This window comes from Xiphias gladius, chromosome 6 (genome assembly GCF_016859285.1).
Source record: "Xiphias gladius isolate SHS-SW01 ecotype Sanya breed wild chromosome 6, ASM1685928v1, whole genome shotgun sequence".
NCBI classification, from domain to species: Eukaryota; Metazoa; Chordata; class Actinopteri; order Istiophoriformes; family Xiphiidae; genus Xiphias; species Xiphias gladius.
This window is the reverse complement of record NC_053405.1, coordinates 10827195-10838949: the sequence shown is the minus strand read 5'-3', so window position 1 is coordinate 10838949 and position 11755 is coordinate 10827195. Positions and strand designations below refer to the sequence as shown.

Genomic DNA, 11755 nt, shown 5'->3' with positions numbered 1-11755 from the left:
AGTTGGCTGTTTACATATGAAACAGTGAAACTAACTGAGATATGAGAGTAAAAAAAGCTCTTCATCAGGATGAACTGTAGATACTGTATGTAGCAGTTCTTTTCTGTGAAACGTCCGTTTGGATGTTTTTCCACATAAATGTTATTTGAAAGAATATAGAAGTATTTATAATGTAACTTTTTTGGCCCACCCCTCCTTTTTTTTTGTATGTGTATTGCTGGAAGATGGTGTCTTGTAATCTCATGTGGAATGGGCCAGATGTTTGGCCTGACACAGAAATAAAACTAAACTATAACTGTATCACTCTACTGGAAGCTCTGAGATTAAAGTCACACTCATCTGCTCAATTTGTTATGTGGCAGATTTGCATATGTGCAATCATTTGTAAGTACTGACGTTCCCTGCAGGTGTGTGCTCTGTGGATAAGCAGAACAAGGCGGGCTACACAGCCATCATGCTGGCTGCTCTCTCTACTGTAAAGGAAGAGGAGGACATGGCTGTGGTTAAGAAACTCTTCAGTCAGGGCAATGTCAACGCCAAGGCCAGTCAGGCAAGTCACCATACCTCCATCATGTTTCGTAGAGCCCTGAAACTGGACTCACCACTTGTGTGCTGTTTATTCTTTAAGTGCAACTTGTAGCCTTCCGTGTTTGTACAGTTATTTTACTGCAGTCACTCCATTCCTATGTGCGTCATTTTTGGTATGTAGGTCCTGCCTTTCAAAAAAAATAATTTAAAACTCATTAAATTAATGGGTACATGCTGGTTTGATATAAAGTTTTAACATTGGACAGGAACAATTCATAGTTGGGGTAAAAAAAATTCTCATGCTAAAAAATGTGAAAATATTTTTGTCACAAGTGACAACGTAAGTTGAAAAGCAAAGATACAGTTCTTTATTTTAAAAAAAGTATCCCCTGAGAACTGAATAAATTGTCCAAAAAAGGAGACAAAGACCCTCTGTGACTCTGTAGTCAGCTCTATCAGCCAGAAGCATTTTATCATTTAAGAGATTCAGTCGTGGCTCAGCTGGCTTTGTTAAATCAATTAAGTCTGATTTGGACACAAACTGTTACTGTGGAAAAAATTCAATATTAAACCAAACATAGGAGGAAGTGAGGTGATTGAGTCTCTAAATTTAATCTTTTACTAGCATTACATTGGATAGAGTGAGTTTTGGCAGCATTCCTTTGCTCAGTGAAAACTAGGGGTTTCATCTTTTTCCTGTGTGTGTGTGTGTGTGTGTGTGTGTGTGTGTGTGTGTGTGTGTGTGTGTGTGTGTGTGTGTGTGTGTGTGTGTACGTGTTGCAAAAGTTTTTTTTGTTTCAATGTTACAAACAGTAAAAGTTCAATGTGACTTGATTAATTTTTAGATTAGTCAAAACAGAAACTAGTTTTAAATGAATCTACTTTATGCTTAGAGCTATTTTGTAAGAAGGGAAAGAAAAAAAGTGTTCAGAGGATAATGCCCCTGTTAGTTCCCTTTTTATTTCAGTAAGTAGGTGTTATGAGCATTTCCTGTATTGTAATTAAGTCCAGCTCTCAAATCCAGAGACTTGATGAATAATTGGTTATAGGTAAATTTGATTAAGGAAATATGAAGCCTAATGTGACACAAGTTATTCCTGACTTTTGAGTGGTTTCATCTCTCTGGTTGATCTAATCAGGTTGTGTAGTGTATGTGTCAGGAAATAGCGCCTGATAGGCCCCTCACACTGCCAAGTCATAGGACTCTGGATTTATAGCATCACTGGCTATAAATCCAATTACTGGTACTGGTTAATGTTGCTGTCAGGAAAAAAACACAAGTCATGCAATGCAGTTTTAGAGTCAGGAATTTAAGTCATACTATTTTTTTTTTTTTTCTTTTTTTTTTTTCTTTTAAGTTAAGCTTTTAGATTGGGGAGTTATGTTCTGAATGACAAAAAAGACTTTTACTAATTTGAATTAGTTACTCAACTGTATTTTAATTTTAAGCGAATGAGGAAAGGAAAAGTCAAAAGCCAGTGAAGGTAGAGCAGAACTGAGGTGATGTGGCCACAAGAACGAGACAGAGTGAGAATATGGGCAGCAGAATTTTTGACATACTTGAGATTATTGAGAAGTACCAATGAGGATGCTGCTGCAGTAATCAATCAGGATGATGTGAGTTGCGGGTGTCATGGAATTGGTGGCTATGTAAAGTTGTATGTCGTCATCGTAGAAGCAGAAGCTGAGACCGTGTCGTTGGATAAGGTTCCTTAGGGGAAGTAAGCAGAAGATGAAGAGGAGGGGACCAAGAAATGAACCTTGGAAGGGCGCCTTTTTTGAGGGGTCAGTTGAGGATTTACAACTATTGATGCATATATATTGTAGTCTGTCTGAGAGAGATGATTTGAACCAGATGAGGGTGGTGTCCATGATGCTGAATGATGTTTCCAGGCGAGACAGGAGGATGGAGTGATTGCTTGCGTCAAATGCTGAGGTAAGGATGAGGTCATTGGTAACTTTAAGGAGTACTGTTTCAGTACTATGTTGTGGGCAGAAACCGGATTGAAATTTTTTGATCATGTCATTAGAGTTGAGGTGGGCTTTACGCTGGGATGCAACAACACGTGCATCCAAGGTTAGAGATGGGTCTGAGGTTGCTAGGTGAGTCTGCGTTGAGCCCAGGTTTTTTGACGGCAGGAGAGACATGGCCGGTGCAGAGGGAGTAGTTTACAGTTGCAGTAATGAATGGACAGACGGTTAATCTTTCTAAGGCTGGAAGGGATTGTCCCCTGGGGCAGGTGGAATTTTTTATTCTGGTCATGATGTGATAAAGGTCAGCGTCGGAGAAAGGAGAAAACTGTCTGAGAGGTTGAGTTTTAAGGAAGGGGGGTTGGTAAAGCTCGAGTGAAGGTGGCTGTGGATAGGTTGTTATAGATGGAGTCAATTTTGGTTTGAAAGAATAAAAGGAAGATTCGTGGTAGTGGGGGAGGCAGATGCAGGAGTAGGTGACTCTTGACATATTGTTGTGGATGGAGGTAGAGAGTGAGGTCAGCGAGATGTGGTCGAGGTTGCCAAAGGTTATTGTCCGAGTTTCCTTTGGCGGAGGGTAGGGGAGGTCAATGTCCATGAAGATGGCCAGGTGGTCAGAAATGGTAGGGTCAGGAGCAGAGAGGTTGTTGATGGTTAAGCTGGTTGAGTAGACAAGGTCAGCAATTCCACATCCCTGGCTTTCTGGTTGAGGTTTGTTGAGGTGAATCCAGTAGGTGTAGTCTGGCTAAGTGTGTAATAGTCTGACAGTGGTTGCTAGGTTTCATTGAAGTGGAGAAAGTCTAGGTTATTGTCAGTGATAAGTTAATTGAGAATTCAACTTAAAGGGGTTAGTGCTTTCTGAGCAGATTAGCTGCTTTCACTTGGGGGTAGTTGTGATTATGTAACCAGACCGGGATCAGCAGAGAATTACAGCTTCATCTAAAATGGCCCTGCAATCATTTCAAGAGCCGATGTTCAGTCTGTGAAGCGCTGCGGCATTATATTGAGGAGCCACGGATGATGAGCAAGCCATTAGATCTGGGCTGCTATCCTGCAAGTGATGACACAAAATGATGATGAATGACTGCATTTTGGAAGGAGGAGCCTAAAGGGCCAGAGAAGCAGGCTTGTTGTGGGCAGGTTAGAAATTAACTGAACTGATGAGGAAAATCTAGGTTGAGCAAATGAATAATTAACTGAAATGCTCTTTAGCAAGGCACTTAGGCCATGAAAGTTTCAGAGAAGCTTCACAGTAGAGGACTGGTTTCACTGTGCAGGATTGCATTTAGAAAAACCTAAATAAAAAAAAAAAAAAGAAAAAGTAAAAAAAAAAGGTATCTTTAGTCAACACTTTCACCAGTAGATAGTAGAACAATACAACTGGCATCACATAAGTCAGTGGTGTTAGGAGGTTGTGATTTATTATTTTCTTGTTTTGGTCATATATCTCAAGCTGTAAATGACATTTTCTCATCTCTTTGGGGGGGTTAATGGACAATGGATAATCTAACCAGTATGACAGCATTTGAAAAACTGCAGTGTCTTAAAAAGAAATTATATTTATAATTATTTACCTTTGCAGGCGGGCCAGACGGCGTTGATGCTAGCTGTTAGCCATGGCCGTCAGGAAATGGTGCGGGCACTGCTCGAGTGTGGCGCTGATGTTAACGTGCAGGACGATGAGGGCTCCACGGCTCTAATGTGTGCAAGCGAACACGGCCGAGCTGAGATTGTCAAACTGCTCCTGGAACAGCCTGGCTGTGACATCACCATCGTGGACAATGTAAGCGGTTTACATTTTAGCCATTTAGTTGGTGACTGCTGAAAACAAGTGTTTTCTCATCCGGGATTCAGCTCAGTCTGTGCTCGGGAAATGGCTCCTCATGGGAAATTGGTCTATGCACTTTCCTCTCATCACCTTTTTCTCTTCTCCTTTTTAGTTTTTCCTCAGTTAGCGAGATAGGCTAAAGAGCCATTATCAGATTAGTTTCGTCTGCCTTCTAATCAAATCAGTGGTGTTTACAGGAAACACAATCACTGGACTACTCACAAGCCCCCGGGGGATGAATTAGAAAGCCACAGCTCTTCTGCTCACAGCCACAGTCTTCCAGATTTCAGACACAATGCCCTGTGGGCTCTGGCAGTAGTTCTCTGCATACTTTACCACATGGCCCATACACAAGTCAGCTCCAACTGTTCATTTCCTAAAAACTTTGTCCATTTGTAGGACAAAAGTAGTAGGTAAGTACAACAAAAGTTAATTAGAGATGAATTTTAGACTCTAAAAGATCCAAGCTATAGGGTATTTATCATTTTGTCAACCAAACCAGTTAACTACTAAAAACATTATAAGTTGTTTAGAATTTGAAACATACACTCAGTTGTCAGTTTATTAGTTATACCTAGCTAAGACTAATGCAGTCTAATACAAAAGTCCTGTTACAAATCCTTCCTTCATGAAGATTTCAATGTTAATTTTCTTGTTGAAACCCTGTTAAAGAGGTGTTGATTCAACTGTATTATCATTCTGGAGGATGTAGTTTGTGGTGCTGTTGAACTGCACTGCGTTATATTGGTAGGTGTTCCTATTATTCTGTCCACCCCATTCAAATCAATGAGGGTAGGCTAAAAAACAGACACACCTCGTTGTATAATGCTAGACAGTTCAACGGCACCACAAACTGCAGCCTCCAAAATGATCATACAGTTAAATCAATACCTCTCAGAAAACAGTTTCAACAAAAACTGAACAATATAGCAGAAATCACATTCCCCGCTTCATTTGATTGTTAATCTGCGGAGTCAGGTATTTTAAAGTGATTTTTACAGTGGATTGGTCTTGATGCCCGAAGAGGGGCCAGGCAGACAAATATTTTAGTGTTCACTTTTGTCCTAGAATGAGTTGGCTATTCGGTGCAGGCAGCTCCTGTATTGTGTTTCGGTGCAGCACAGCTAGACCAAGCAGCAGACCCAGGGAGGGTGGGAAAATATTTGGAAAAGCCCCCACCACTCCTGTCCTCCTAAAACAAAGAACAACATGACAAACAAGGACTGTTAAGCAAAGTGGAGGTACAGTCTGGTACATAAGTATTCGGACAGTGACAATTTTTGTGATTTTTGCCTCTGTATATCACCACAATGGATTTGAAACAAAGCCATCAAGATGTGATTGAAGTGTAGACTTTCAACTTTAATTCAAGGGGTTTAACAATAACATTGCATTAAGGATTTACAGCCATTTTTATACATAGTCCCTCATTTTCAAAGGCTCAAAAGTAATTGGATTAACCAACTTAATTATAAATATAAGGATTATTTTTAATACTTGGGTGAAAATCCTTTGTGGTCAATAACTGCCTGAAGTCTGGGACCCATGGACATCCCCAAATTCTGAGTTTCCTCCTTTGAGATTCTTTGCCAGGCCTTTAGTGCAGCCGCCTTCAGTTGCTGCTTGTTTGTGGGTCTTTCAGTTTTGTCTTCAGTAAGTGAAAAGGCTGCTCAGTTAGGTTGAGGTCAGGTGACTGACTTGGCCATTGAAGAATGCTGCATTTGGCTGAATCAGAGCAGATCGTATAGCCCTATACACTTCAGAAATCATCCTGCTGCTTCTATCAGCAGGCACGTCATCAATAAACACCAGTGACCCAGTTCCACTGGCACCCATACATGCCCATGCAATAACTCTGCCTCCACCATGTTTGACAGATGATGTGGTGCTTTGGATCATGAGCCGTTCCTTTCATTCTCCATACTCTTCTGTTCCTATCAGAGAAGAGTATGGAGAAAGAGAAAGAATCTTGTTCCAGACCTAAGTCTGATCTGGCCTCTCTGTTCTTGAGTGTTACCAGTGGTTTGCACCTTGTGGTAAACCCTCTGTATTTACATTCATGAAGGCATCTCTTGATTGTAGACTTTGACAATGATACGCCTACATCCTCAAGAGTGTTCTTGACCCGGCTACGTGTTGTGAAGGGGTTTTTATTCACCACGGAAAGAATTCTGTGATCATCCACCTCAGTTGTCTTCTTTCGTCTTCCAGCCCTTTTGATGTTGCTGAGCTTGGCAGTGCATTTCCTCTTTTTAAGAATGTACCAAATTGTTGATTTGGCTGCCGCTAAAGTTTCTGCCATCTGTTTGATAGGTTTTTTTTTCATCCTAATGATGTCCTTCATTTGCATTGACACCTCTTTGGACCGTATTTTTAGGGTTCCCATGAACAGCTACCATGTGCAAATTCAACACTTGGAATCAACTCCTGACCTTTTATCTGCTTAATTTAATTTTTCATGAATGATATTTTGTTAAACCCCTTGAATTAAAGCTGAAAGTCTATACTCCAATCACATCTTGAAGACTTCATACAGAGGGGCACAATTACAAAAAATTCTGTCACTTTACAAATACGTATCTGACTGTATACACTCAGCTTCCAATTTTGTTAATGCAATCTAATACAACAGTCCCGCATTAAATGTCACCAGCATGGAGGTTATAATGTTCATTCAGTTTGTGTTTAAACTTTTTGTGAAGGATGGTGACTCAACTTTATAATTCTGGATGATTTAGATTGTGGTGCTGTTGAACTGTATTGTGTTCTACAAAGAGGTGTTTCTGTTATTAAGCCTTCTCTTCATTGATATAAATAGGGCAGACAAGATAACAGAAACACCTTTCTGTATAACAGAATATAACTCAACTGGCACCCCACACTGCAGCCTCCATAATGACCATAAAGTTGAATAAACACCTCTCTCAAACAGTTTCAATAAAAAAAAAAGAACAATATAACCTTCAAGAAAGTAGGATTTATTTAAGGACTGTTACACTGCATTAGTTTTAGCTAGGTAAACCTAACAAACTGGCAACTAAGTGCAAGTAGAAAGAAACCCAGTGCCATTTAGTTTGACCTTAATTTCATGCATTCTTTCAACCTGAGGTGTAAAGGTACATACTGTATTTTTACCACACACTCTGATATGCAATTTTTTTTTTTCGTTCAGTATGCTGTATGAAAGAAATGATTTGTTTAATTAACTTAATACTGTCTAATTAAATCTAAAAGTAAGCAAATCTGGGACATAAATGGCTTAGTGTGAGAGCTCCACTTGGGAAGTGGAACACTTGGGTCGTGTGGATGTAAAGCCATATGCAAATGAGAAACTGGAAGAGCCTCCAATGCAATTTAGGTCTTTCATTTGGAACCATTATGGTTTCCCAGTAGTAAGTTACAGCTACACTGGACAAAGGGTGGAATGGCTGGAACCTGTTGAACTACATTTAGTTTATGTTATTTCTCTAAGTCAAATGCATCTATTACAGGGCTCGAATCCAGCTGCAATGTTCTTTCATGTGTGCTATTTGGTCATTCATTCTCATTATCGATCACCATATTTAAGCATTTTTTAAAAATCAGATAATGATATTGGCCAATATTACATAAACACATAACAAACATTTTTCATAAGGATATGTTTTGACCAAGATATGTACAGCACAGGTCAAACTAAATGCATGTCTCTGTGTTTTCCCTACTGTACTGACAACGTACTGAACCATGTCCCTAACTGCAGATTTTTTTTAATACCTTTACACACCTACTATCAACCATCACTACTATCAACTAATGGTGAAAGAATAAGCTGTTGGACAAGATTCAGTTTCTGGCTTTGCAACAGTACATAAAACCTATATTACTCCCTGCTTAAGTTTTATAGGGTCAAAATTACCCTGTAAAACTGTACTTACTGTACAGTAGATTTATGCTATATCCTGCTTGACGTGTTCAATCTAACAAGAAGAAAGTACAATTACAAAAACAAAAGTACTGAAGATGCAGGAAGAATTAATGACCTGGTACTTTACTGGCCAATCACGGATGCATGACAATGACTTGAGTGATGGGAATGAATGAGTTGTCCCAATATCCATCACAAGAGTGATGTAACACACCTAGACAGAGTCTTGCAGTACAGAGCATGTTAAAATGGCTGGAAAGTAATAGCTGTGTGCATCTCAACAGAGATGTTATAAGAGAGGAGACAACCCTCATAAGGCATTTTGAATAGAAAAGTCTGTAATGCCAAAGATAGCGGTTGTATGACATGTAAACCCCCCCTCAATCATCAGCTTTACAACAGTCGAATGGGAAACCTATCAAGCCAATCCTGTTGTTGACACAAGCAAAACCTTGCACATGTGTGGTAGAAGTATAACCTATGGGGGAAAAAATCATTTTAAACCTTATTTCGGGGCATAGTCACCAAACCTTTTAAGCTGTGTTTTATCAGATTTGACTGGTGATTCTTTACAGGCAGTTTATGTCCTGGTGACCACTTAAAGTGAAGTACTGACTATCTCCCCATTCATTTAGATACGGCCTGGTCTTGTTAGCCAAAAATGGCTGCCGAATGGCGAGACTTGCCTATAATGACTTTGATGTCGATCACATTGTCCATCCCAAACTGTAAAGTTCTCGGTTCTAGTTGGAAACTCACTCTGTGTGTCAGTGAACTCACTTTTACTCTCCCTGCTTTCCTTCTGTCTTTCTCTTTGTCCCTCTCTCTTTCCTCTGCTCTCTGCAGGATGGCAGCAATGCTCTGTCCATTGCACTGGAGGCATCTCACAATGACACAGCTGTGCTGCTCTACGCCCATATGAACTATGCCAAGACCCAGACTGCTGTGGTGAGTCCACCCTCCCTCCCACCTCCTCCTCTGTGGAGATGTTCCCAGAGAGACACAATAATTTAATGCATAGTCTGAGGTAGTCAACATTTAAAAGTTAAAAGATATTTTTAAACAATAACACATAAAAGGAAACATGTTAAGAAAACATATCAAAAAAACAGGGAAATAAATTTGACCTACTTCATAGCAAAAGGGTGGTCACACATAGTTCTGATGCAGTCTTGCCTGTTGCTGTTTTGATCAGGTTTAACAGCCTGAAAAGGAAGAACAAACATCAACATTTGAAGTCAAGAATTCACTCTGTAGTTGGCAGCGTTTCATTTTTGGGGTCACTAGTTGCAGTTGGTGCAGGTCACACTAACAACATAACTGTACAGTGAGCAATGTCTCTTGTATTTAAAGTGGGTAGGATCAGTTCCGCAGCAGCTCTCCAAGCTTTAGTTTGGGTGTGGGCAGCATTGACTGAAGGTGCACTGCTGCCCCCTTGAGGTATTATCAGGCTCCTGTAGATTGTGGGCTCTGTTAGAAGGCATTTAACTGAATATACTACCAAAATATCTTACTAATCACTTTTAAAGTAACATACTAATAATGAGTAACAGTAAAAAAGCTTTTGATGTACATACATATTTGGACAGTGAGGCAATTTTCTTATTTTTCTCATTATTTTTTGTAAATGATTTATGTGATACTTTTGTTAAACTCCTTGAATTAAAGCTGAAAGGCTACACTTCAATCACATCTTGATGGCTTCGTTTCAAATCCATTGTGATGTTCAGTGGCAAAATCATGAAAATTGAATCACTGTCCAAATACTTATGTACCTAACTGTATTACTGTATATTAAATACAGTATCTGTGTAAAGACTACTGTACATTATGTCAAATGTTTCATTTCTTGCACGATTCTTCATATTCACCATTGAGGCTAATGAAGTGATTGTAATTTATACTTTTAAAGTCATCAGAGACTTTTTGTAAGTGCTGTTCAATGATGTCCAAGCGTTATTCTTTCATTCCCTCAAGATATTATATCCCCAAATCCCTCAAACATGTCAACAGTATACAATGGCCACTTTATTAGGTACACCTTTCCAGTCTGATGCAATCCAATAGAATTAATCTGACATCAGATGATCAGTCTCCTTTTATGATCCCTATAATGTTCAGTACTTGACACTGTTATAGAGGTGTTAATAAAACTATATATTTTAGCACTGAGGTCATAGTTAGTGATGGTGTTGTACTGGGCAACATCATATAATCTGAGGTATCTATAATATACACCCCCTCATATTTGTTTAAAAAAAAAAAAGACAAAAAATTAGAAACACCCTTCAATATAATGTAGTCTAAAACAACACCAAAAATAAACATTTAATTGAATTTACACATTTCCAAAAATGTAACTGAAAACTGAACATTATGAACGTTGTAAAGATGGCTGAAATGGCAGAGCTGTTGTATTGGACTGCATTAGATTATACAGGCGTATCTTAGAAAGAGGAGACTGACTGTAGATGCACTTTCAGAATAATAAATTCCTCCTTTAAAACTCAACCCTGTCCCTCACATTGTGTCCTTCAGGGGAGTCCAAACGCCCAGCAACGGAGCCCCACCAGCCCCCAGACGACCTGGCCCGCAGACTGACCTGATCATAGCCACTCGCTGAGGCAGACAGACAAGTAAACATGACTGGATATGAGCTAAGAAAAGCTCCACTGGAATTTACTTTAATATAAATGTATTTATATATGTCCTGCATTTAAGAGTATTGTTAATATGAGAATATTATTTTTCCATAAAAGTCGTGGATGGTTTTATTATATACTTGACTAATATAAGCTCCTAGCATGTCTAAATGAGGTCTCCAGTGCTTATTTTTTTCTGTGACTTACATTTATTATTTGCACTCCACTAATATTTTAATGTTAACTGCAACACCACCAGTGGTGGCATATTATGCACAACAAAAAAACAGCAACTGTTATTTTCCAAGTAAGCCCACACACTGACACAACGATATGTATCACGATACATCACTATCTTATTGTAAAGACCAGTGTCTTTGCACCGGAAAATGTGTCACACTGACTCCCTGGAGTGGCTACTTTACCTTTACTTCTTCTTACTTAACATATCTGTGTGCTATGGACATCAAATGACACATCACAGCTGGTGTGTGTTGTTTTCTAGTCTACCCTTGCTGTCTTGCCTTCATTAACTGATATGTGAACCTCTTCACCTTCATAGTCTGGACTAACTGTCTGTGCCTTGTATGTTGATATAAATATATACATATATATATATATAAATATACACTGTATATTCATGTCTGAAATAAACATTTACATGAAAGCTGATTCTGAATTTGTTTTCTGGAAGCATTACAAACATTTCTTTAATGTTAAACAACTTTACACTTCGTGAAGGTGGAGGTCATGAAGACTGTCTCTAACAGTGCTTTAAAATCTCTCTTTTCCAAAGAAGATGTTCTTGTGCATTGAATAATTTAACAAGTTCCAGAAAGAGTCTGGATGTTAAGCGCGCGCACGCACCTCTGTGTTTCA

At 39.1% G+C, this 11755-nt stretch overlaps 1 protein-coding gene across 3 annotated transcripts in view; it reads left to right on the top strand.

Annotated features, from left to right (window-relative positions):
* The window catches only part of kank3 (KN motif and ankyrin repeat domains 3), a 36600-nt gene extending 25104 nt beyond the window's left edge, over window positions 1–11496 (top strand). For all 3 annotated transcript variants that reach the window (XM_040128239.1, XM_040128237.1, XM_040128238.1), the window contains exons 9-12: window positions 408–550; window positions 4082–4282; window positions 9081–9182; window positions 10773–11496. In XM_040128239.1, coding sequence (XP_039984173.1) covers window positions 408–550; window positions 4082–4282; window positions 9081–9182; window positions 10773–10835 — 509 coding nt within the window. In that variant the 3' untranslated portion in view covers window positions 10836–11496. The remainder of the gene's footprint in view (window positions 1–407; window positions 551–4081; window positions 4283–9080; window positions 9183–10772) is intronic.
* Window positions 11497–11755: the final 259 nt, after the last annotated feature.